At 55.2% G+C, this 24,365-nt stretch overlaps 2 protein-coding genes across 3 annotated transcripts in view; one reads left to right on the top strand and one right to left on the bottom strand.

The window, feature by feature from the left end:
- XPC (XPC complex subunit, DNA damage recognition and repair factor) overlaps positions 1-6,526 on the top strand; it is a 29,204-nt gene extending 22,678 nt beyond the window's left edge. Inside the window, 6 exon segments of the mRNA XM_038565532.1 lie at positions 1,875-1,956; positions 2,888-3,022; positions 3,106-3,275; positions 3,823-3,916; positions 4,488-4,577; positions 5,569-6,526. Coding sequence (XP_038421460.1) covers positions 1,875-1,956; positions 2,888-3,022; positions 3,106-3,275; positions 3,823-3,916; positions 4,488-4,577; positions 5,569-5,784 — 787 coding nt within the window. The 3' untranslated portion in view covers positions 5,785-6,526.
- Positions 6,527-7,538: 1,012 nt separating this feature from the next.
- Positions 7,539-24,354, bottom strand: TMEM43 (transmembrane protein 43). 2 transcript variants are annotated; one of them, XM_038565533.1, is made up of 12 exons: positions 24,146-24,354; positions 19,974-20,123; positions 18,936-19,070; positions 18,199-18,293; positions 17,382-17,431; positions 17,042-17,111; positions 16,209-16,279; positions 15,236-15,357; positions 14,883-14,957; positions 14,291-14,464; positions 11,698-11,815; positions 7,539-9,541 (listed from the first exon to the last, which is right to left on the bottom strand). In XM_038565533.1, the coding sequence occupies exons 1-12, from the start codon at positions 24,155-24,157 to the stop codon at positions 9,339-9,341; spliced, it is 1,275 nt and encodes a 424-aa protein (XP_038421461.1). In that variant the 5' UTR covers positions 24,158-24,354; the 3' UTR covers positions 7,539-9,338. The 2 variants fall into 2 exon arrangements, with proteins under 2 accessions (XP_038421461.1, XP_038421462.1); XM_038565534.1 differs by having other exon boundaries at positions 9,339-9,541; positions 14,291-14,392; positions 24,146-24,325.
- Positions 24,355-24,365: the final 11 nt, after the last annotated feature.

Here is a 24,365-nt window from a genome sequence, read left to right as displayed (position 1 = left end):
CACTCTCCCTGTTCAGGGGGGAACTTGATGTGGGGCTTGATGTGGGGCTTGGTCCCAAGACCTCGGGATCATGACCTGCACTGAAGGCAGATGCTCAACCAACTAAGCCAACCAGTTCTCCTAGAAACAGAACTTTTAAGATAGAAAACCATAGAAAGAAAGAACTAAAAGAAGTGATTTTTTGAAACATTGGAATGAAAGGCCAAAAAATAGAGTAGATGTTTTTAATAAATTGGAGAAGAAAGAGAAAACAAGGCAATCACTTGGGTAGGTGATATGAGTCCTCTTAGTGGGGACGTCCTGCATTGACTCACCCTACACCCTCTGTTCAGGGGCTGTGGCAGGGCCTTCTGTTCCATGTCAGGAAGCGTCGTGCTGGTCAGGGCCTCAGTTACGGACAGTCTGAGGCCTCAGAGGCTCCCCGTGCCCAGCTGCCTGGGTAGAGGACGCCCAGGTAGCAGTCATAAGGCAGAGGCTTCCTCAGATGGCTGAGGGGGAGCCGGTCTGGTGGAAAGAAAGAGCAGCCCTCCATAGGCACCACCATGTCAGTCCTAGGAGAAAGCATTAGAGGTAGACGGTTTTTGTTGGGTAGTAACATAAAGTCTACCACTTAACCATCTGTAAGCATACCGCTCAGTGGTGTCAGGTATGTTGATCATACTGTACAACCAACCCATCAGCCGTCTCCAAAAGTTTTTCATCTTCCCAAAATGAACCTTTGTCCCCATCAAAAAGTAACTCCCCATCCCTCCCCCAGCCCCTGGCAGTCACCATGCTGCTCTGTGTCTTCTGCATTCGACTCTTTTAGGGACCCCATAAAAGTGAGATTAAATAGTATTTGTCGTGTTGCGACCGGTGTTTGTGGATGGCCACCTGTGTAGCTTCCTCTTCTGACCGCTGTGAATAATGCTTCTGTGAACATGGGTGTACAAATATCTCTTTGAGATTCTGCTTTCATTTCTGTTGGGTATATGCCCAGAAGTAGAACTGCTGGATCAAATGATAATTCTGCCTTTACTTTTTGAAGATCTAACCTACTATATGCCACAATGGCTGCATTGTTCTGCAGTCCTACCAGCAGAGTACAAGGATTCCAATTTTTCCACACCCTCGCCAACACATATTTTCTGGTTTTTTGATAATAGCCATCCTAACAGGTGCGAAGTGGATAGAAGCTGAGATTTATTCTGACAGGGCTGTGTCCACTTCCCTGCTGTTCTGCTTGTCGTGTCCAGACAGTGTCCACTTGCCCCTCCTCTCCTGTGTGAAGACCATGACCAGGACATAATTGCTCCTTTGGGCAATCAGAGCTGTGCAGCCTGCTGAGGGAGTATGGGTGGAGGTCCCTGTCTGGACAGGGATGCTGTGGGCGGAGCAGCACTGCTCCAGTGCCTGGAAAGTGGTCCTCCCACAGCCTGGCAAAGCAGAGAGGACCCAGCTCATTATCCCTCAATAGAGGACAATGCTGAGGGTCAGGAAGGGAAAATGCCTTGTGCATGGTCACCCTGCTAGGCTGTGGCACAGAGGAGGCACGCACCCCATGCGCACAGTACTGTGCTGAAAATCAGCCTCAGATGGGGCAGGAGCTGGAGGGCCACACTGGAAGGGAAATTGGTGCCCTTGCTCATTGGACCCTGCTCTCTAGCCAGAGTTCAGGCTGCAAACTGAGGAAGAGATGAGCGCTCCCTGGCTCAGCAGGGAAGGCAGGTCCCACGGTTCCCTCAGGAACAGGGCTTGAGGAGAGAATCAAGGGCTGAGCCCTTCTGGGAGGCCCTTCTGGGAGGTGGTGTAAGGTGTACATCCATGCACTTGGTGCCTCTTCAGCCAGCTGTGAACTGACTTTGCCATGTGTCTCCTCCTGTTGGCCCCCACAGGGATTGCGTGCACACCTTGCATTCCCGGGATACCTGGCTGAAACAAGCCCGCGTGGTGAGGCTGGGAGAAGTGCCCTACAAGGTAACCACTGGGGGGCGCGCTGGAGGCAGAGGCATGGGCACAAAGGGCTGCTGAGTGCACACCCAGGAAAGGCATCCCGGGTAGACCTTTCTGGCTTGAGAAAGACTGGAGGAAGAGAAAAGCATACAAATATGTCTTACTTTAATGAGGAATTTGGAAGTTGGATTTTTCAGATCATGCAAGAAATTTTACGTTTTTTAAAAGTTATAGAATAGAGGCTGTATGTGATCCCTTACGAGAAGCCTGTTAACCCCTACCCTCCAGGCAGCTGGTGTGCCCAGTGCCCATCTTCTGCCCCACCCAGATCACTCCTCTTTGTAGCAGTTATGAAGCCTGCTTGCTAGTCCTCCTCAGTGACAATTGTGGCTGCTAGACATCACCAGGGAATGTCTGAGGGGTCCCAAAGTGTCAGTGCCTTCCAGGGTACATGACCTGGGTGGTTACTAATTTAAATCCTGGCCTTGTCATTTACCTGGCCATGGGACTTAAGTGACTTCATCTCTGAGTCCCAGTTACCCTATCAGTGATGAAAGTGTAGGACATGGTATGGCCAGTAAAAGCATGGCTCTGGTCCTCAGGACTGTGCTGTAGGAAATGGTTTACACCTCCCAGGCTGCTCATCTGTACAGTGGAGACAGTGTTAGAACCTACCTGCTGGGTTTGTTGACAAGTTATCTGAGTTAACACACAGAAGCTCTGGGCACAGTGCCTAGGGCAGGGAGCACTCTGAGGGGTTGGCTAGTGGTAGCAGTACTCGAGTTGCTGGTGGTACTAGGAGTTGTACAGGGGATAAGGAGCACATCATCTTGGGTTCATCGTGGCAGTTAAATGAGGCCACAGGTGTAAAGCACTCAGCATAGTGCCCAGTACACACAGTAAGTGCTTAGGAAGTGGGAGTCTTTTTGAAAACTGGCTGTTCCCTCTGACCTAGATGGTGAAGGGCTATTCCAACCGGGCCCGGAAAGCCCGCCTCGCCGAGCCCCAGCTGCAGGACCAAAATGACCTGGGCCTGTTTGGCAAGTGGCAGACGGAGGAGTACCAGCCACCCGTGGCTGTGGACGGCAAGGTAAGGGCAGCAGCGCCTGGTGGGGTCAGGACCAGCCTACTTCATCCTGCAGCTGTCTAGACCCAGTATGCCACTCCCTGCAGGTCCCCCGGAATGAATTTGGGAATGTGTACCTCTTCCTGCCCAGCATGATGCCTGTCGGCTGTGTCCAACTGAACCTGCCCAACCTGCACCGCGTGGCCCGCAAGCTGGACATTGACTGTGTGCAGGCCATCACTGGCTTCGACTTCCATAAAGGCTACTCCCATCCCATGTGCGTGAGGGGCCTTCCTGGGGGCCAGAGGTGGGGTGAGACATCCTGGAGAAGGGGCAAGAAGTCGATGTGGGGGTTGAGGCCATGATCCAGGGTTTTACTCTGAATTTGCAAAGTCAATCTTAACACTTTACCTTTTACCTTCACACTTTTACTCTGCCTCCATGCTAGGGCATCAGAACTAATGAAACCGCATGCTAGTGATGCTAGGTGAAAACCATTTCCTGGGGGTGGTGACGGGTGAGCCAGCAGTGTCAGCATGCTTCCTGGTCAGGTGGCTTCTGTCCTCCTGTGGGGTTGGGCAGCCATTATCCCAGCTCCCTTAGGCAGGCCTGGGGAAGAAGACAAGGTGTCAGAGTCCACAGGCCTGCCTTCTGCATGGGTGGTGTCTGTCAGTAGCTGTGGCTGGGATTATGGACGGCTGATGCAGGGAATCCATCAGGGCTCTGGGCGCTTAGGAGCCACCTGCTGGCCTCCGCAACAGAGAGGGGAGAGGCCAGAGCAGGCAGCAGGATCAGGTAAGACCATCCGTGTTACATCCTTACAGAACTGATGGGTACATTGTCTGCGAGGAATACAAAGACGTGCTCCTGGCCGCCTGGGAAAATGAGCAGGCACTCATTGAAAAGAGGGAGAAGGAGGTGAGCAGTCTGGCCAGGGTGGGTGTGGGTGTGGGCTGAGGTGCGTGCAAAAGCAGAATGGCAGGGGCACACAAGCCCCCAGGTGGGGCAGGTACTGCACTTGCAGAGTGGTTAAAAGGAGAGGCCGTGTGCTCCAGAGCTCTTTCCAGCTCTCGGACTTTGTGGAAGGCACCCTGTGGAGCCAGCCCCTGATAAACAGGGTCCTGTCTGCACCTCACAGTCCACCATCTCTGGCCACTGTGTCCCTGGATCCTGGCTCTGGGGGCTGCTGCACCTGTGGCACACACCTGTCTCTGCTGAAAGAAATTGCCCATGGTCCCAAGTCTGTGTGGCCTCCTCCTTGAAGATGGTATAGTCGCTAACAGCTAAAAAGAGGCTTCGGACTTGCTGCCTTTTATGTGCATCACTTTATAAATGACAGTCATTGTAAAATGGCCTTGGCATGGTTGAGAAACTTTCTTAACTAAAAAGTCTTCTTTTGCACCTTTATATGTTCAAAGGTTCCATCTTTACATTTTTCCTGAAAATGGAGGTACCTAACATTTTGTGATCTATTTCATGTTGCCTGCAGAAAAGAGAGAAGCGGGCCCTAGGGAACTGGAAGCTGCTGGCCAGGGGACTGCTCATCAGGGAGAGGCTGAAGCTTCGTTACGGGGACGAGGTCAGTGTGGCTTGCTTGGAAAGAAGCCCAGGCAGGAGAGGGGGTCTCAGAACCACGGCCCCAGAGTCTGCCCATAAATGGCTTATGTTTTGACACCACAGTGTACCTGCCGTGGGTCTGATCTGGGGCTAAACCCATCCAGGGAGGGACGAGCCTTGTCCCACGTTTCTCTGTTTGACCCGCCACCCATAGCCTTGCACTGCTCCCTGTGGCCATCCTCCCATCCTGGGGTTGCTCATTCACTTCCCGTCTCATGGCACCTGCTGGCCTGGGCCAGCCTGTGGGTGCAGGTGCAAAGTTGATGGGCAGCCCTTATAGGGCTCCCATAGGGGCAGAGGCCCCTCCGCACAGTTCTGTGGTGAAGTCAGCATTGGGCAGATGCAGAAATGTGTGCTGGGAATTTTGCTATAACCACACCTGCTTTCTCCCCGTCTCCAACCCCACATGCTGCAGGTTGTCTTTAAAAAATATTTTTGTCATGCTTCTCCCTCACATCCCTTTGGTGACCTTTACCAGGCTTTGTGTTGACTCCATCCACTCATGTGCTTTCACCTTCTGCATCCAAACCCTCCATGCCTCACTCTCCAGCCCTGCTGGCCCCAGGGAGGCCCCCCCCCCCCCCCCCCCCCCCCCCCGCCCCAGAGCATTTGGCACTGAGAGATGGCCTGTGCAGTTGAAGACATCGGTGCACTTTTGTGCAGAAGTGAGGTAATATGTGCAAAGCCCCGGCCTGGCGATCTCCTAGATTTGGGTGTATGCTCCTTGAGGGCAGTTTCCTGCATAAACATCTTTGCATTTGGCAGCACTGAGCCCAGAGCAAGATATCTAGTACTTGCTTGGAAGAGGCCCCAGTGTGAGGAAGGCTCTCCCCCAGCCCCACACTGAGTTACTGACTCCAGGAAGGGCTGTTGCTGGGGGCTTTGCTGCCCCGATTGCTCCCTTCCATCTGGTTGAGGCCTGCCCTTCCCCTCCATTGTCCCTCTCTCTCCAGAGTGGTACAAGAGCTCCCCAAGCACATGCAGGTGGTGGACTCTCTTCTGATGAAGAGGAGGGGACTAGCTCTCAAGCAGAAGCATCCAGGATCCTGGCAGCCTCCTGGCCCCAAAACCGAGAGGCTGAAGAAGAGCAGAAGCCAAAGTGCTCTAAGAAGACCAGAAGGGAAAAGAAGGCAGCGGCCTCCCACCTGTTCCCATTTGAGAAGCTGTGATGGGGGTGGCTACCCGTCAAACCCTTGCCACGCAGGCCCAGGTGGTGGCAGCGGCATCTCCTCTAAGAAAGCACAGAAGCAGCATGCGCTGCCCATGAGGGCTCGGGGACAGAGGGGTGACGCTGAGGTGGTGCCATGGGTCTGGTCTGGCTCAGGCCTTGTCATATGTACCAGAGTAGGGCTTTCAGAGCTGTCTCATGCCCCATTGGTTTGAGCTACGGAACCCTTCGCAGGAGACTCCCCTGCAGCCTACGTAGCACTCAGCCCCTCTTGGGAAACCTGAGTTAGTTCTCTTACAGAAACCACTGGGTGATTTAGAAACTGCAGGTGAATTCTTCATCTGTCAGACTCTCGTGCTTTTGCCTCTTGCAGACTTGGGACCCTTTTCCCATGGCCCATTCATTTTGTCCTCAGCCGGGTTTACTAATACTGCCTCAGGCTGCCTCCTTGTGGTGTAGGAGAGCGGGCAAGTGCTAAGTATGGACACCTTCCATTACGATGTTGGGGTCTACTTTTCAGGGTAACAGTTCAGGGTGGCAGAAGATGGAACAAAGAACTAAAATCAGGAAAGAAAAGGAGAAACACTGAGAGTTAAAGAACTGTTGGTCAAAGTGGATCAGTGTTAAACTAGATTTTATTCATTGCTGGATAAGTTTATAAACGCTCTATGCATTGCCGATATTCAGGAGAAATAACTTTTGTAACATTTTGAGAAAAAATAAAACCTTTATCTAAAAAGACATAGCTTTGCATTTTCTTCCAGATTTGCTGCCGGCTAAGAACACCTGCATGATGGGGTGATCTGTCCACATGTTAAGACTAAAGACCAGGCTTTTGTTCTCAGGTAGACCGGGAACTCATCATTCCACACAGGGAACTTTTTCTTTCTGCGTTAGCAAGGGAAGATGTTCTTTAACCTTTGACGGAAGCCATTAAAAATTTGAGCCAGTTCTATCCAAGGGAAACAAACAAAACACTTGCGGTGTGACTCATCTGTACCAAGAGTCTGGCTGGAGGGCTGGTGAGAAACAAACAGAGGTTGCCTTGGAAACCGCAGAGCCTCCTGCTTCCAGCACCACAGCCCCCCCCCCCCCCCCTAGAGGTAAGCCACCGGTTATCTGGGGAGATGTCCATTCCTCGGAAGCATTGTGGAACTGAACCTCAGATTTGAGAAATAGGTGGGTTTGGGAAATCACCTACTTCAAATCTTGTTACAAAAAGCACACAGTGTTAGCTCCAGAGTGGACAACCAGTAGCTGCCCATTGCTTCAGAACACAAGGCAAAAAGTGAAGAGCTAATGTGGCACATGTCAGGCACCTCATGGCCTTTAGCTCACTGAGCCCCCACCACAGTGCCATAGGGAGAAAGGCATTGCTGCCATTTTCTAGATGAGAAGCTGAGACCAAGAGATGATAGGCTCGCCACCATCGCACCGCCAGGCCATAGCAGGCCTGGGGCTGGAGCTCAGGTCTGTGCCACAGAAAGCCTTGGGGGAGCCCATTAGACAGTGTCACTCTGGCTCCAGCCACCTCTTCTGATGTGTTCTGAAGCTGGTGGAGGTCTGAGTCCTTTAAATCAATCCAAAACAAAGGGCTTTGGTAGGCAAGGCTCCTAAGTGCTAAAAATACCAAGTTGCCCATTTAAGAAAAATTGAAACCTACTTAGAACGGAGTTCTAAAAGTTCACCCAGTTCTTAAATTAGTTCTATGGCTGAATTATTTAAGAGAAAATTTCAAAAAAAGTAACGACAAGGTCTTATAAAAGCTATTTTGAAATTTATTTTGAATTTTTATAAAAAATACAAAGATAATACAAATTTCATGATTTCCCAAAGATTTCAAATATTTCTTAACATTATTTTGCTCTTGAAGAACACTACTGAAATTCGTAGTAACTTAAAATCTGTACTAGAAAAAGACACAGACCAAATCCCATAGATTTTGTATTTAGCTACTACCTAGTTGTACTGTTTTCCAGAAGCATCCTTTAAGAGTGGAGCGATTCAGTGACAACTGCTGTGCAATAAGCAGTAGTGAATACTATTTCAGTTCTTAAATCCAGACAAGTCATCTCTGGGACTGGCTGTTTTCAGCATAAAGAATCTCCAGTCACATCACAGACCTCCCAGGCTAACAGATTGTGAGGCTGCTTGTTTGAGGAGTTCCAATCACTTACTCAACCACCAACTAATTTGCTAAAGCCACCACTCCCAGCCAGGCAGAACAAGTCCAAGGAACAAGATAAAGGGTATACGAAGGATCTTTGAAACCATCAAGGTGACAACATACTTGATCTTTCATCGAGTGTGAGAGGAACGGAGTGAAGTGTGGGTAGATGGTATGTAGGAGTGAAGCTGTGGATGCAGGATGTGACAGAAGCCACTCAGAGGCAGGCACCAGCCAGCCCCCCCCCCCGCCCCACACCCACCATGAAAGGAATGAGGCCTGAGAGCTACACAAGCCTCAGGCCCCCGACTCCTGATTTGGGTTGGTGGGGGTCACTACGAGGGAGCCCACTTAGGATCAGAAAGCTTCCAGCCTTTTCCTTTAATGGCTGACTAAAAAATTCATCTTCAAGTAAATCAATAGTTTCTGATGCCAGAGGATGAAAGCAAATGCCTCCTCCACCTCATACAAACTCCCATTTCCTCCCTGAGTGTAATCCCTTGGCTGACACTGGCTTCAAAAGTATCCTCAAGCTTCCCACTGGCCCCAAGTAGACGGCCCCAAGTGAAACCACTGAGTCACACTCCTGTTTAACACCCTCCCGAGCCTAAATCGACTTCAACAGATGGATTAAAAGTTTTTCTGTAACAGTCTGAGCTGCTCATCATTCAAGCAGTGTTTTGTTTCTTTAAATCTGATTTGCAATAATCCCTCTTCAGGTAGGAGAATATGTTACATACATGGAAGTATGTAACAAAGGAAAACAACAAACAGGACCTTTGGAAATACTACCCTTGACGTTTCTGGCCAAACCATAAGATAACATGTAAAGCCCAACAGACGTCCAATTTTCCTCGCCATGACACAAGTGGTGTTTCTAAGTACCAAGGCAGGTTCTATGCCCAGGCTGGGTGTGTGGCACCCTGGTTAGGGGGTGCAGGCCAGTGTGACGGGCACTCCAGCACGGCTTGGAGGTGCCTGATGAGGCTGGCCCTGCGGGACCATGGAGCAGGAGGTGGCCGTGCTGGAGCCCTGGTGCCTATCTCCAAGGATGAGGGGCAGTGAGTGCTAAGGCAGCAGGTCTGTGTAGTGTCACCACCTCACTGTCTACAGACATCAGCTAAGCAGACGTGAGCTGGCCACGCACAGTCCCAAGAGAGGAGGAAGCAAGGAGAACGCCTTCTGCTCACCAGAGTTGCCCACGGGCAAGAAGACGTGAACTGCTGAACACCAAACCTGACGTCCATGCACACTGCCAAGTCTGACCCCTTGAGGAGCAGAGCAGCACCGTCGTGGACTCATGGTTGGGTGAGGGGCAGGGGAGGCTGAGGCTGGGGGAGCTGGATCCTGAGGACCATGTGGGTATTGGGCGGGGGCCAGGGCCTGTTTCACTCCAGCTTTTTGGCTGGCACCCGTGTCCGAGCAATGATGATGGGCACCAGGGCCAGGCAGCTGATGAAGAGGGCGCACAGGGGCCGGTAGAAGAGCCAGCCAGCAGCCACGGTCAGCAAGGTCAGTGAGGTGGCCACGCAGAAGGCAAAGGCTTTCAGGCCGATGTCAACCAGGTCTCGGAAGATGGGGAACCAGTCCACTGTGAGGAAGAGAAAGGCCATGAGGTTTCCGAGGCCACCACGCTGTGTGTCATAGGAGGTGAGCGGATCCTTCCTGTCTACAGATGGGGAAGGGTCCCTGATGCCCAGTGAGGACAGGACAGGGGTGGTGGTGGGAGGCAGACAACCTCCTGTGAGAGCTGGCAGGTCCCGAGGAGGGGTGCACACCTCAACCCACGCACCGCTCCAGGGGAGCAGGCAGGAGGAAATGCCTGTAACCTCTCAACTATGAATGTGGCTGTCAGTCTGAGGCCAAGAGAAGACATGTGCCCGTGATGGTGGCAGATTCTATTTGCTGCACACTCACAAAGGGGACTGCACAGAACCTTCTACAGGTGCCTATTTGGGTGCCTCAGCCATTCCTGGAGGAGTCTGTTAATTCTAATTCAAGTCATTACCAATTATCTCTGTGCCCAGCTCTGTGCAGGACTGAGGGAAACAAATTAGCCTAAGCTGCCCGCCCCCCCCTTCCCGGTCAAGGATCTCCCTGGCCGCTGGCACAACATGGGAAAGTCTGGGATACAGCTAGTCCACCTGGACTTAAGCTGTCCTTGGCCTGTCGACCCCTCCAGGTTGGCATTCTGAAGCTGACGTCTGTCTGTGGGGGGAATCTTCACTTGGTTCCAGGAGGCCCTGGGGGTCTATTGCCACTGGGTGTGCAGAGCAAGGCCTGCTGCCCTGCCATGACTCCAGGACCCTGTAGGCCACCCCTTGGCTCATCTTGGTCTGTTCAACTCTGTGGATCATCTCCCCAAATCCTCCTGCCTGCCCAGGGACGCGGGTACAGTTCTTACCCTCATTTTACCAACAAGGTCACTGAGGCCCAGGGAGTTCAACTTGTCCAGTGTCCTACAGCTAGAAGGTGCCAGAGCCAGGATCTAAACCCAAGACTGAGCCCAGAGCCTGAGCTCTTAGCTATGGTTCTGAGCCTTGAGAGGACAGGAACCTTGTCTGTCCTGCTCACTGCTCACCCTAGGGCCTCCAGCGGTGTGGTGCACACAACAGGTGCTCACTAAGTCCGTAGGGACCAAACAAGAGCAAAGGAATGCTTCTGCTCTGTAGCTTCCCCCAGGCCCTCCACCTGCACTTCTAGCCCCTCCAGGCCCTAACCTCTGCCCTGTGTCTGGAGCATCAGCATTCCAGATGAGGGGAGAATCACAGGGTCCTCTGACGGTGGGGGAAGGAGGCTCCGAGTGGGGAAATGGCCTGCCTGGGGTCACACAACCGTGAGGGGCTCAGTGCAAAGGGAAGTTGGGGGATTCTGATTGGATTCTGATCTCTCCCAAATGGTGTGCAAGATGCCAGCTGTGGTGGTAGGGGGGACAGTGTCCTTTCCCCTCCTAGCCTGGGAGGGACTGTAGCCAGGCCTCTTGCCAGCTAGAGAGGGTAACTGGGGGAGAGGTTCCTGCCGGGGCCCAGTGTGGGCTGGATGGGATCATCTGGGTAGGAACACACTGGGGTAAGGTTTGCCGCAAGTCCCCTGAGGAACACCATCTCCCAGCTCCACAGCGTGGGCTCAGACTCGGTCACCTGGGGCCTCAGCCTTCTGCCACGTGGGGACCTAGCAACTGAGTCTGGCCCCATGAGCAAGCCCAGCACTCTGCCGTGTGCTCCAACGTGCTGGCTGCCCCAAATCTAGCCCAGGTCTTGAGGTGAGGAGGGAAGCGTTATGGGTTGTTTTTTTTTGGGGGGGGGTGGGGGGGTCCTAGTTGCCAAACATTCACAAAACTCCTCCCATGAGGGTGAGGTAACTGAAGCTGAGGCAGGAAAGGGAACGGCCCAAGTATCCAGAGCTCTGACGTGCAGACTTCAGGTCTGGCTCGCTGCAAAGCCTGGCTTGTCTCCTCGCCCGCTCACTTGTGGAATGAAGGGCTAAAGGAATGAGCAGGTGGGCTGGGGACAGATCACAGCGGCTACGCCAGCCCCCCAGGAGCTGATCCCCCTCCCTGGAAGCCCCGTCTGCCTTCCTCAGCCTGTTCATCTCAGTGTTGCGGGTGGGACACAGCCCCGGCCAAATGCCCGGTTTCCGCCCTGAGGAGCACTGCAGCCGGAAGGCCCACTGGTGGTGAGAGGCACAGAGGTGGCACACGGGCTGCATGAGGGTGAGCGAGGTCCCCCCACCTGTCTGCACACCTACCCAGGGTATAGACGATCCGGGTCATGAGGTTGAGGCCCATAAACATGGCCAGCCAGCCAGCCGCCCGCAGGCCCCATGTCTTCAGGGAGTTGCTCTTTCGTTCTCTATGAAACACCTCCTGTGGGATGAGGTGAGGGAGGGGTGTCAGGTCTTGTGTCTCTGAGGGGCCACCGGCCTCCCCATTGGCAGGGCAGGTGCCGAGGGATCTATTCCACGACAACTCAGGAGCCGCTGGCTGTTTCTGAGCAGACCAGGGGAGGGGAGGGCACATCCCCTGCCTGGGCCTAAGTGTCTGCCGGTCGCGCACAGCACAGGCCGGGGCAGAAGGGGCCTCTGGGGCAGGCACGGAGTCCTTAGCCCACTGCCTCATCTGGGATGAACTGGGCCCTCCTCCCTCCTGGGGGACAAGGGCGTCCCGTGTGCTGCTTCACCCCTGACACCCTTCCCTCGCTCTCTGCTTCCCCACTACCCCCACCCACCCCACTTCTCAGGGCCCACGGCTGCGCCCCCCTCTGGCTGCTCTCCGCCCTCCCTGCAAGCCCCATCCACTTCCCTGGTGCTTCCCTGCCAGGGCCCCTGGTTTCCAGCTGCAGCCCTGGGCATTCTGCTGCCCATGTGCCATCTGACAGGACCCTGCAGCCTCCCTCCCAACCTTTCCCCTCTGTCATGTCCATCTCAGTGAACGCCACAGCCACTTACCACCTGCACAAGCCAAAACAGGGGTGTCACACTTGGCTCGCTCCCCCCCGCAGGGCCCACCTCCCATCTGGTCCCAGAAGTCCTGCGAATGCTGTGTCCATGTTTCCTCAGATCTCTCACACTGTCACCCTCTCCCAGCAGGACCACTGCAGGAGCCTCCTCCCTACTGGCCTCCCTGCTTCTACCACCCCCTAGGCCCTGCTGCCTGTCTGGGGACCAGGTCAAGTGTCCTCCTGCCCCGGGGCCTTTGCACATGTGCTTGCTCCACCTGGAACAAGTTTACCCACAGTCAAGTTTGCCCACTGGCATTCTTCTCGTGTCAGCCTTAATGCCATTTCTTTAGAGTCCCCCTGTCATTTCCTAGGACAATAACAATACCACCACTTACTGCCTGCCATCTATCAGTTGCTGTCCTCAGTGCTTTACAAGTACTGCCTTTCTTAATTCTCAAACTAACTTCACAAGGTCAACACGCTTACCTCCAGTTTACAGGTAAGGACACTGAGACTCTGAATAAATGAACAAATAATCTTGACAACAACCAAATCAGGTAATCATAATTCTTCTCATCCAAAAGGATAAACAGCTGGCTCAAGGCCCTATAGCCAGAGGAAGGCAGCGCGGGGCTTGAGTTGGGGCCACCCCAGTGTCCACGCTTGTCCACAGTGAACCCTCCTGCCTCTGGGACTGGAATCTGGGCGTCCTGACTTGCAGGGCCCTCACCACCTCCTTAGCTCAGGGCCTTCTCTCCCTGTTTGGCAGAGATGCCAGACCCTGCACCGGAGGCCCTGGGTGGTCAGCACAGTCTGAGCCTTCCCTCCTGGGAGCACGCCTCTCTGGGGGAACAGCTCTGAGACCTGGGCCTCCACCTGCAGGAGGTAAGTGTGGGGAGGGGCCAGAGCTGCAGGAGGGAGAGGAGGCCTGAACGGAGCCTCCTAATTTTAGCAACTCCCAGAGAGTCACCGGTGGAAAGGATGACTCACGCTCACCCAACTGGGAGGTGGCAACCCCGGCCCTGAGGCTGCGAGCTGCCTGCCACACCCTGGTCCTGGCTGGATAAGGGGGAAGGTGAGCCCCATCCCCCGCTGGGGCTGGGGCTGGGGTGGGAAGGATGGCAGCTGAGCGCCTAACACCAGGGTCAGGAGGCCCCCCCACCCCAACCCTGCCCACTTTATGGGTTGAAGAGTCCCGCAGCCCTCCAGGCAGGAACCGAACTTCCCACTGCTGACCGCTGTGCTGTGCGGTCAACAATGTGGAACTTAAAGACACGGGTTTTGCCTAGAAACGAGAGGCTAACTTTTAAGGGCTGCAACTGAACTAGTCACCATCTGCACAAAGAAGGTGTTTACAGATGGGGAACAGTGCCAGCCCTCCTTCCAGTGCCAGGATCAGCTGCTCTGATCCCTGCACGGTCCCCAATGCTCGGAAAGAGGCCCCCACCTGTCACGGGGGCCTACCAGGCCCATGTCCTCTCTGGGTGGCAGCTGCTGCTCCTGTTCCTGCCTGACCCCAATGCTACTGGCTCTGACCCCTTTCTCGTCACTTGTAACCCAGCAAAACTGTCACTGGGAGAGGCTTCCCCAGAGTCCATCTCCCGCCTCCGTTTCACAACACTCAGTGCAAGGCATCTTCACTCCTCGGTTCTCCTGGCAAGTCCCCTCCCCCCAGGAGACGGGAGGCTGGAGAAGGAGGGGTCCGCTGTGTCCCCCCTTCTGTCCTCCATGCCATGCATGGTCTGCTGCACACACGAGGAGACATACTCCTGCCACCTTCTCCCCTGCTCAGTGTGCTGGCTGTGCCCCCAGTGGGGGCGCTTGCTGAATAACCACGGGAGGGGCGAGGGAAGGGGGAGACGCCTGCCCCTCCAACACACAGATGGGCAGCAGCAGCTCACCTCTGCCGAGAAGTCCCCGTGGTGCAGGAGAAGCAAGGTGTCCCCCGACTTGGTGGAGTAGGGGACCAGCTGGTCACCCCGCTGCCGGGCAATCACAGTGACCTGGTCAGAGACCTCAGGGTTAGAGCTGAGGGGATCAGGCGGCCAGGCCCCGGCAGCCCTCGCACCATGTGCCTGCAAGGAGAGTGAGGAGATCCAGCCCACTCACAACTCCAGGGAGGACCTGGCGCAGAAGCCTGTGTCAGGGCCGGGGCCAGGGGTGAAACTGCATGTGACACGTGACAGGGTCACAGACTGGAGACCAAGTATTTACAGAGCAAAGCCTGGGGGCTGGGGGGAGAAAAGGAGTGTGCAATTGGAGGAACTCTCCCAGGAGGGCCCTCTAAAGCAGCAGGAGAAAGGCCCCTTATCCTGGGGCCCACGGGTGTCCATGGATAGCTGTGGTGCACACAGGGCTGAGGCCGCTCAAGGCACGCCCGCCGTGTGCCCACGGGAGTGCACGCACACAGGAAGGGTCCCATGCGCTCAGGGCCCCGTGCACAGCGGGAGGTGAGGTGGCTCTGCCTGGGTCCGCGCAGGGGAAGCCGGTTACCACGTGAGCCGGGCCCAGGTCCGGGTCGTCGCCGCTCAGCCCCGCATAGGAAAAGGACACACGCACGTCTCCGACCTGGGAGTGAAGAGCGGGGGGCTGAGTGAGGCCCGGGGCAGCCAGCCTGGGCCCATGTCCCCAGCACCGCCAAACCCCAAGGCTCACACTGCTCTCCCGCTTCCATACCATGGCCCAGGTGCCCCCTCCAATTTCATTTGGCCAGGTGGATTAAACTGAACCGAATCCGAGTCCCAAACAGGAATGTGCCTCCTCTATGTTGTGGGGCGGGAAGACGGGGGGAGGGGCACTCCAAGGCCCTGATCTCTGCTACGTGAACAGCCCAAAGCCCTGTGTACCTCTGGGTACTTGGGGTTTTCGCTGTGGTAGAAATAGTCTCCCCTGCGAATGATGTCCACGTGCGGGTCGTCCAGCTTGGCCAGGCTCAGCGGTTTGAAGTTGTCTACTTTGTCGATGAGGCCTGAGGAGTGTGCAGCGGTTACAACACTGGTGTGCAAACAACCTCCCTACCACCTGCACACCCCACAGCCTGACCTCCTTCCCAAGGGGAGCGCCGGGATCTCCAATCCCTCCTTCCCTACTGCTGCCCCCTTCAGTCTCCATTTCCTCTAGGAAGCCTCCCTGGCTGTCTCTCGGGGCAGCAAGAGTGGCTGCGGCTTTGAGAACAGCCTGAGCCCCTGCCTGAGCCTGGCTCCCCTGCTGCTTGCATGACACTTGAGGCCAGGGCTGCCAGGCACAGCAGCCAGCAGCACGGCAGCCACACGAGCCAGGCCCTAGGGCCCGGCCTCTCCTCCCTTGCCCTGACTGTGCTGGGCCTCCACCCCTCCTCCCTACCCTGGCTATTTGGGGCCTGTGCTTCTCTCCCACCCCAGGAGTCACTGTGGCCGGCAGTGTTGCCTTGTCCCTGGAAAGCCTCTGTCTGGAGTCACTCGGAGGGGCCTGCAGTGAACTGCTGCACGCTGGGTGGGGCTCAGAGGTGGAGCCCGTGGGGGGCAGCCTTGTCTCTACGGCTGGCTCTGGGACCGCTTAGGAAGGCCCTCAGCTCTGTCTGGTCAGACCAGGCACCAGCAGTACTTGGAAGAAACCGTGTTCAGGGGAACCTGGCTGGGATGGGGCTGCTCTACACAAGTCTCCCACCTCCCCGGGACCTACCTGCCTTCCCTCTGGCCCCCAGCCCAATGTATGATGCCGGGAAAGCGCAGGCCGATCCCACACCCGGGGCAGCGGGGACCCCAGCTCCTGCGAGGCGGCCAAGTAGAAGCACACGGCCTCTGGGTGCTGCTGGGTCATCTGAAGGGGCCAGAGACTCACCTGCTGAGAGGAAGAACCTGCCAATCTGCACGAAGGGGGCTGTTGCCGTGAAGGACTCCACCGCCATTGCGCTGTGGGGCAGAAAGAGCTATTGGCAGAGCAGGGTACTGGCCAGGAGCCCTCTGGGTCTCTGGGTTGTACCAGGCAGGGTTCCCACCCAGGCGCTCCTGCCAGTCCAGACCAGCCCAGGCACTGGGGACATCTTGTGTTTACCAGACCTGCCCCTGGAGACTCCTGTCCCCCTCGCCTGGGTGGAGCACCCTCTTCCTGTCTCCCAGAGCTTCATAACTTCTCACCTAGGGCCCCTACCGGCCTTCCCCTCCCCAGCCACCCGTTGTCAGATGGACTTCAGACCCTCCCAGGCCCTCCCCAGCCACAGGGAGCTCCCGTGCCAGCCACGGTGCAGACTCAAAGCCCCTCCCATGGCTCCACCACTAAGCCCATCTCACCACCCCCATGTCTCTGAGCTAGCTGCCCTCTGCCAACATCCTACAAAGGCCTACATCAAATTCATGGCCTCCTGAAAGTCCTTCTGATTGTCTTCCCACCCCCACAGCCGGTAACAGAATGCTTCCCTGGCACTGGATGTGCAAGTTCCTTCAGGCACTCAGTCCAGGCCTCACATTCACGACTTGAGGGGAGCCTGTGTGGTCTCAGGAAGTCAGCTCTTGCCTCCATGTGCCACAGGAGCCGGCCTCAGAACCATGTCCCCGACTATCATCAACTCATGAGGCAGAAGCAGCTCCACGCCATCACTCAGATGGGGAAGCTGGGGCTAGGGGCCTGCCACTGGCAGGCAAGACTATGCTCAGGCCTGGGCACCCAGCTCTCACCTGGGGTTCTTGTGGCCGATCTCTCGGTCGAAGTTTCTGCTGTTGACGATTTCTGACCTCCATTCAGTGTCTGTGACAGGGAGAGGGAATAACTCGGAAACCATAGTAAGAGTGGCCATATGTCTGAGGACCACTGGCTCTGTGTCCTTTTATCTAAGCCCGTGGCCACTCCAGGGCAGAAGGGGTGGCTCCTAGAGCCTCACTGGACAGATGGAAGAGCAGGACTCCCATGATGGGCACCCAGGGCTCCCAATGCCTGGTTCTATGCCTTCCCTACTGCTGTCAGCCTTGGCTAAGGGCAGAGACCACGTGTGTGCAGGGGGGTGGGGGTGGTACTCACTGTAGGAATACCTTGTCTCTGTCTTCACCTGCCCATCTTCCGTGTACTCCCTGCAGGGAAAGCATAGGCAGCCCCAGAGTCAGCCTATCACCCCTGAGGCATTCCTGTCTCTGAGTATCTCCAGCTGGAAGCAACACGGGGCTGCCAGGTCAAAATCCCCAAATGGAGCTGACCTTGTCTACAGCAGCCCAGAGACCAGGTACTCACTCCCAGCCACACAGCCAGCTCCGTCCTTTGGAGGCCCATGCTGGAGAAAAGAACTTTCTCATCCTGAGCTAAAATGTGCCTCCACTTGGCCACCCTCTGGGCTCAGAAACCTGGCTTCACCCTGTGCTCTAGCACAGTTCCCTGGAGCCCCCCTCCAGATGCCCTGGTTCCCTGAGCCACCCCCCTATCCCTTACTCACAGTCCAGGCCGCTCAGCTCTAAGCGACCCTCGCCTAATGACAGCTTGTGTTGGAACAGACAGGATGGAACCCGGGGCCACCTCTGCTCTGGCATGGGAGAGACCATAGAGCCCACACAGAGGAAAGCACCGTTTGCAGCCTGGATCCAGGCATGTCTCGAGCCTGCCCATCCCTGGGTGACTTTCTACCACAAGCAGCATCCTCCCTTCTTTGAGCCACTTGCATTAGATTCCTGCCACCTCCACACAAAAGATCATTGACTAAGAACTTTGGGATAATTTGACATTTCTCTGAGTGGAAGATTTCATACTTTAAACTTTGGAAGTGTCAAAATAAAAAGCCACCTGCAACGTATCCTGCCACCTGCACTTTCTTTATCCCTGATGGACTGTTCACTCCTCGGGGCCTCACCTGGACTCCTCTGTTTCTACCCACTGGTACATCTCTACGTGCCGCCGCAGCTTCACAGCCGGGAGGTGGACCCCATAGTTTGGATCAGACAAGAGCTTCGGAGAGAATCAAACAGAGAAAAAAAAATAAAATACAGGACAAGACTCACGTGAGCCCAAGATGCCAGAGAAAAGTGGGACTAGATGGGAAAGAGGTTACGGCGGACAAGGAGAGAATGAAGGCCTCCATGGCTGCTTTGGGCAGGAAGATCAGGTAAGGCTGCCTGTCCTAAGTCCTTGACACCCAATGCCCGGGACCATGAGCCTCCCGGTCCTGCTCGGGCTGCACGGCCCAATGGCATGGTGCCAATGACAGTGTATTTAGAGCTCAAACAGGAGGTCCGATAACCAGAGTACCTTTCAGCCGTACACCAGCCACACAGGCTTATCATCATCGCTGAAGCACCCACTTGTAAGGCCCCTGCCCTGTGCCCAGGACCGTGCAAGGAGATTAGCTATCTAATCCCATGGACTCTTCAAAGCTGTCCCCACCCCCGAGTTGTTACAGTTATCCTCTGTATTTTATGAAGGTGCTGAGATGCGGGAGCAATCGGTCCACGTGGCTGCTGAGTGGTGCAGCCGGGAGTCACACCCATGTGTCCCTCGCCAGAGCCCGGGCGCTCAAAAATCCTCAACCAGACAACATCTAGCAACGTACCCTGAGCGTCCGGTGGGGCCCACAACCTTCACCACACCTACCTTGGACGTCCGCAGGGCCCCGATGATGTGCACTAGCCTCCCCTCATTCTCCGGGGCCACACTGTGGATGCTGTCGGGGGACACAACAAGCGACAGCCCCTCGGCCAGGGAAGTTGCTGTCTTCAGTGCACGGCCCTGGGAGCAAAAGGGAGTGAGGATTTCAACTCAGGTGTGGTTCAGCACAGTTGTGCTCACTGCAATGTATCTTGGCAGGAGAGGGCCTCAGGAAGCATGAGGACTTATCTCCCCATTTTACAGTTGGAAAACTGAGGCCTAGCAAATGGCATGGTTGGAACTAGAGCCAAAGCTCCTGCTTTTCCAGGCAGCTCTCTTCCTGCTGCCCCACCCACCCCACACCCTCTAATTCTCAGCACTACCCCATGCTGGGAGCAGCTGGTGCTTTTGTCTGCTGTGTGCTCCCTCCCTGTCTTCCCCCACCCTCTTGCCTGCCTTCTTCTCAGTTCTTGTGGTTTAAGGGGGGGGGGGGGGGGATTGTATCATGTGACTTAGGCCGAGCCAATCAAACAGGGGTCGACTGTCCACAAATATTAGTTCAGAGAGAGAACTGAGACAAGCCAGGACACGGAGACCTCTCTCTGCAACTTTTGCTATACTGATTTTGAAAGAGATGGGGCTGCTAAGCTGGTTACATGTGACCCTGGAGTTGCTGAGCCACCTTTACCACCACAAAGGAAGAGCCTGTCAAAGAAAAGCCCACAACAGAGAAGCAGAGGCAAATGATGGAAAAATGGAGATTCCTAGTGACCCAACATGAGCACCTGGATCCAGCCATGCCCGAAGCTAGTCCTACCTTAGGATTTCAGGCCTGTGAACTGATCCATTCATCTTCCTACTTAAGTCAGTTATGAGATAAGTCACACGAGAAAGATTCTGATTAATTCAGCACCATCACTGTCCCCCTCCATCCCACCTGTTGTAAAATCTAGGCCACATCCAACCTCTGGATTCACACCCTTTGCTAGGAAGACTATCCTCCAGGGACCCTCACTCTGCACAGAGGGACTCTAGACATTTTACCTCATTGGTGAAAATTAGGTAGAAGGAGAGCAGGAAGGTCATGAGCCCCACAAACATCCCACCCGAGGTCTCGCTGAGCCGCTCCAAGAAGCCTGGCTGGGGCTTGGTCGTAGTTTTGACATGTTCTCTCCTGTTACTCGTACTGGAATACTGAGAAAAAGAATATTACAAAAAAAAAAAAAATCAAAATGAAAATTAGTTTTTTAAAAAATAAACTGAATTTTGTTATTTTGCTATTTGTTCATATGGTTCGAGTTTCGATTACATACAGTAAAAATGCAGATATTAAGCATCTGGTTTGATAGGCTTTGACAAATGCTTACTCCATTTGACCAGCATCCAGATCAAGATAGGGATTGTTCCTATCATCCCAGAAAGTTACTTTGTGCCTCTTTCCTGCCAATACTCTCCTCTCCCACTCCCTAGTGTTAACAACGATTTGAATTTGTATCATTATAGATGAGGTGACCTCTTATGGAACAAATGGGGCCATCACACACCACAAACTCTTTCTGTCCAGATTCTGAGGAGGGTCATCTACCCTGTGGTGTGTATCAGTAGCTCACTCCTGTATGCGGCCGAGTAGCGCTGCACCTATGAGTATACCACGTTTGTCAACTCATTCACCAGTGGGTGGGTATTTTGGTTACTTCCAGTTCTTAGCTATCATGAACAATGCTTCTATGAACGTTTTTGGAGAAGTTTCTGTGAAGACATAGGGCTTTCATTTCCTTGGGTACTAGGTAAGGAATACCCACAGAGGGGTGAGATTGCTGAATCATAGGGAAGAGGTGTGTTTTTATGAAACTGTCAAACCGTTGTACAAAGCCATAACTAGGCATGTGTTATTCATTCAATTCAACACACGGTGGCTCAGCTTCCCAAGGGCCGTGCTGGGTCTTCTAGGAGTGAGGGAAGGGAAGATAGGCTGCAGGGCCAGTGAGTTGCAGGCATGCACGGTACTAGGCCATGCTGAGTGTTTGGTGAGGAGCAGATCCAGGGCTAAATGGGTGACCCCTTCCAGCTGGGGATCTCAGCAGGCTCCCCAGAGGAGGGGGCGTTTGATTGGGATCTCAGAGGCAGACCCTGGCGTAAAGCATCCCTCGGAGGGGGATCTGTTTGAGCAATGGTGAGGAAGCAGGAAGTAGTTCTGGGAGCAGAGCTCTGGCTGGGTTTGGGGAGGCACAGGGTGGAGGGAGAGGAGGGCAACCAGACACAGGTGGGTTTGTGGTAGGCCTCAATCTCCAGAGTCAGTGGGTCAGGTTTTATCCAGCTGATAACAGAAGCATGGTCTGAGGTGTGTCCACTGCTGACTGAGTATCATCGTCAAGGGATCCTGGAGCCAGAGTGCTGGGTCTGTATTCAGGCTATGAGACCTTGGGTGAGCAATTATCCCTCTTATGCCCTCCATCTCCTCAGCAGTAAAATGGGATGAAAATCCAGTACACAGGGTTGTGGTGAGAACCAAAGGACTTAATTATCAGGCAGCTCAGTGCCCAGGACACAAGATGGAATGTACAGGTGCTAGCTGGTGGGAATGCTCCCAGCTTTCTCTGTAACGGGCACCCGAGACTGGTGCCACGGCTGGGGGTAAGCTGACAGAAGTCACAAAGGTGGACAGTGGTTCTGAGATGCGCACTTGGAGTGAGCCAAGCACCTGGCACGGGGGACCAGAGGAGAGATTCAGGTCAGCCTCTGCCCAAATAAGGCTGATGCCATAATCTCTGACTGTCCCCCAATGCTCCAGCCCAGGCCCGCAGGGACCAGATGTTCATTACACTCAGAAATGGTCTAACTTCCAATTCCATTGGGAAACGGTTAATAGAGCGGTTCACTGCAGGCAGGTAGGTGGCCATCCACCATCATAATGATGACGAAGGCACTACGCCAGTCTATCACAGGCCAGTCACTGGCAAGCTATCGCTATCCCATTTCAGAGCTGAGAAAAGCAAGGCTTATCAGTTAAGTCACCAGCCCAGATCACCCAGCCTCTAAGAGGGATAATTAGGTTTCATATCTGGACAGACCAGAGGCCACTCTTCTACCACTGTGCTCCAAGCCACATTCCTCACTTCTTGGGCTATAAGGAGAGCCGAATGCTGGGAGCCAGCAGCAGAGAGTGTCAGGAAAGGGAGTCCATCCTGCTATTAGCAGTGCAGCCCCCAACTGGGAAGCCAGAGGGCATGACTTCCAGAACTCTGGGCCTCCCCTCAGCATACATCTAGGAGCCACATCAAGGAGAGCGGCTCATGGAAGACCTTGAAGGGAAGAAAGAGAGGCACAGGAGGGTGCAGCTCAGGCAAGGTGAGCACTGACATGACACACTCAGCCCACATTCCAAAACAAAATCCAGTAAACATGGATGGTCTTGGGATGGAGGATCATAGAGATTTCCTCCACCCACAGCTCACTACCCACTCTATTTCCCAGTGCCTCTCTTCTCCCCCTTCAAGGCCACCTCTGAGCCCCTTATCTTGATGTTGGCTCCTTGATATGTGCTGAATACATATGCATGTCCTCAGTGAGCACTCTAGGCTCCTGAGCAAGAGCAATGAGTGATGGAACAGAGGTTACACACAGGCCCTGAAAATTACCCTGTATTACTTGCTATCTAACCTTCTGATCCTATTTGCTCACTTATAAAATGGAGATGGTTCACAGAACCTCTGTCACAGGGCAGTTTTGTTGTTACATCGATGAAGAAATCATGCCACCTCCTTGCACCACCCCACCACCTTCAGATCTTTCTTCCTCACCAGGCCTGGTGGCTCCTGTAAACGTGCCTGGATGACTCAACAAAGGTTTGGCTGCAGAAGATACCCACATTCATACACATTCCTTGGCAAAGGTCAGGTGCCAGTACACCCAAGAGAGTCTCTGCTCACCAGGGCCATCTGCGGCAGACTGTGAACCTAGATTTTTTTTTTTCATGCATTAAGTAAGCACCCTCTCTGCACCAGGCACTGTGCTAGTCACAGGCTGACTCCCTTAAACTTCACACTAACAGGTCCCACGAAGAAACACCGGCCCAGAGTGATTAAGGCCACACAGCTTCTCAGAGGAAGAAACTGGATTTGCTCCCAGGTCGGCCTGACTCCAAAGCCCGCGCTCTTCAGCATCTTCCCATGCAGTAGCTGGCCACGCAGGCTGTGAGACCCCAGGCAAGTGCCTGCCTAGTGGGCAAATCCTCAATCTGTAAAATATTGTATGAGGGCAGACAGGGGTCTACCTCTGGGGGCAGGCTGGTCTCCTGACTGTCCTCTCCCCTGGCAGCCCCTGGGTCTTGGGCCACCCCTGAGGCTTTCCTAGGCGCAGCATTCACGACTTCTAGGTCTCCCAGACAACTCTGGCTGAGGTGGAGCGTCCTAGGGCTGTGGGTGATACAAACCCTGCCTCTCCAGGGGCGTGGAGGGCAGGGAGGACCCTCGGGGACATTAGAGAGGCTGGAAAGAGGGTGTAACAGGCCAGGGGACAGTGGCTAGGCCACTCCAGCAAAGCAGGAGGGAGGGAGTGTCCTGGGGCTGGCAGGGCACCAGGGCTGGCTCCAGAAGCACTTGCACAGAGGAGGGGAGTGGTGAGTCACCAGCCTTCCCACACCCAGCACCCTGGTGGGAGGCGCTGCTCGGTTTGTTGAATGAATGCTGGGCGTACATCGCGAAGTCCCCGAGGCAGGCTGGCTGCGGGGAGACACGGCAGGAGGCCTCTGCAGGGAACCACCTTCGGCCAGGGCCCCTCCAGCCAAACACACCGAGGGCACAAGGGCCGGGCCGCGGGTCCGCCTGCTCCCGGTCCTCCGCGCACTCCCGCCCGCACCCTCCCGCGGCATCCCACCGCCGCCCGCACACCGCAGTCCGTCCGTCCGCAGATGGGGCCCGCCCGGGCGGTCCCGGCTTCCCTGGCTCCTCGGAGGTCGCGCCGGCCCCCGCAGCCCCTGCAGGAGGAGCGCAAGGGCCCAGGCGGGAACCCAGAGCGACGCAGGGGCTGCGGGAGGGGCCCTGGCACAGACCCCGACGCGCACCCACCGCGTCTCCTGAGACCCCCGCCCCGCAAACGCGCGGCCCGGACGGCCGGACAAGGCCCCGCAGAGGGCGCCAGGCCGCCAAGCCGGACCCCGGCGGCCGCTACGAGGAGCGGGGAAGCCTGCGGGGTCCGGCGGACCGGGAGACACTCACGTTCGCGGCCATCCTGCGACCCGGCCGGGCGCTCGCCCTCGCTCTGCTCGGCTACGGGAGGGGCTGGCCGCCTGCGGGCAGAGCCCGGCGGCCTCCCGCCTGCTCCGGAGCTGCGAGAATTCGCGTGAACCCCAGAATCAGGGAGGACGCGCAGCAGTCACCGGCCCGCGAGCCACCGCCCTCCCGCTCCAGCGCGCCGCAAGGCCTCCTGGAATATGTA

The sequence above is a fragment of the Canis lupus genome, chromosome 20 (genome assembly GCF_011100685.1).
Source record: "Canis lupus familiaris isolate Mischka breed German Shepherd chromosome 20, alternate assembly UU_Cfam_GSD_1.0, whole genome shotgun sequence".
In the NCBI taxonomy this organism is placed as follows: Eukaryota; Metazoa; Chordata; class Mammalia; order Carnivora; family Canidae; genus Canis; species Canis lupus.
Note: the sequence above shows the minus strand (reverse complement) of the source record. Positions and strands in the feature narration are given on the sequence as shown.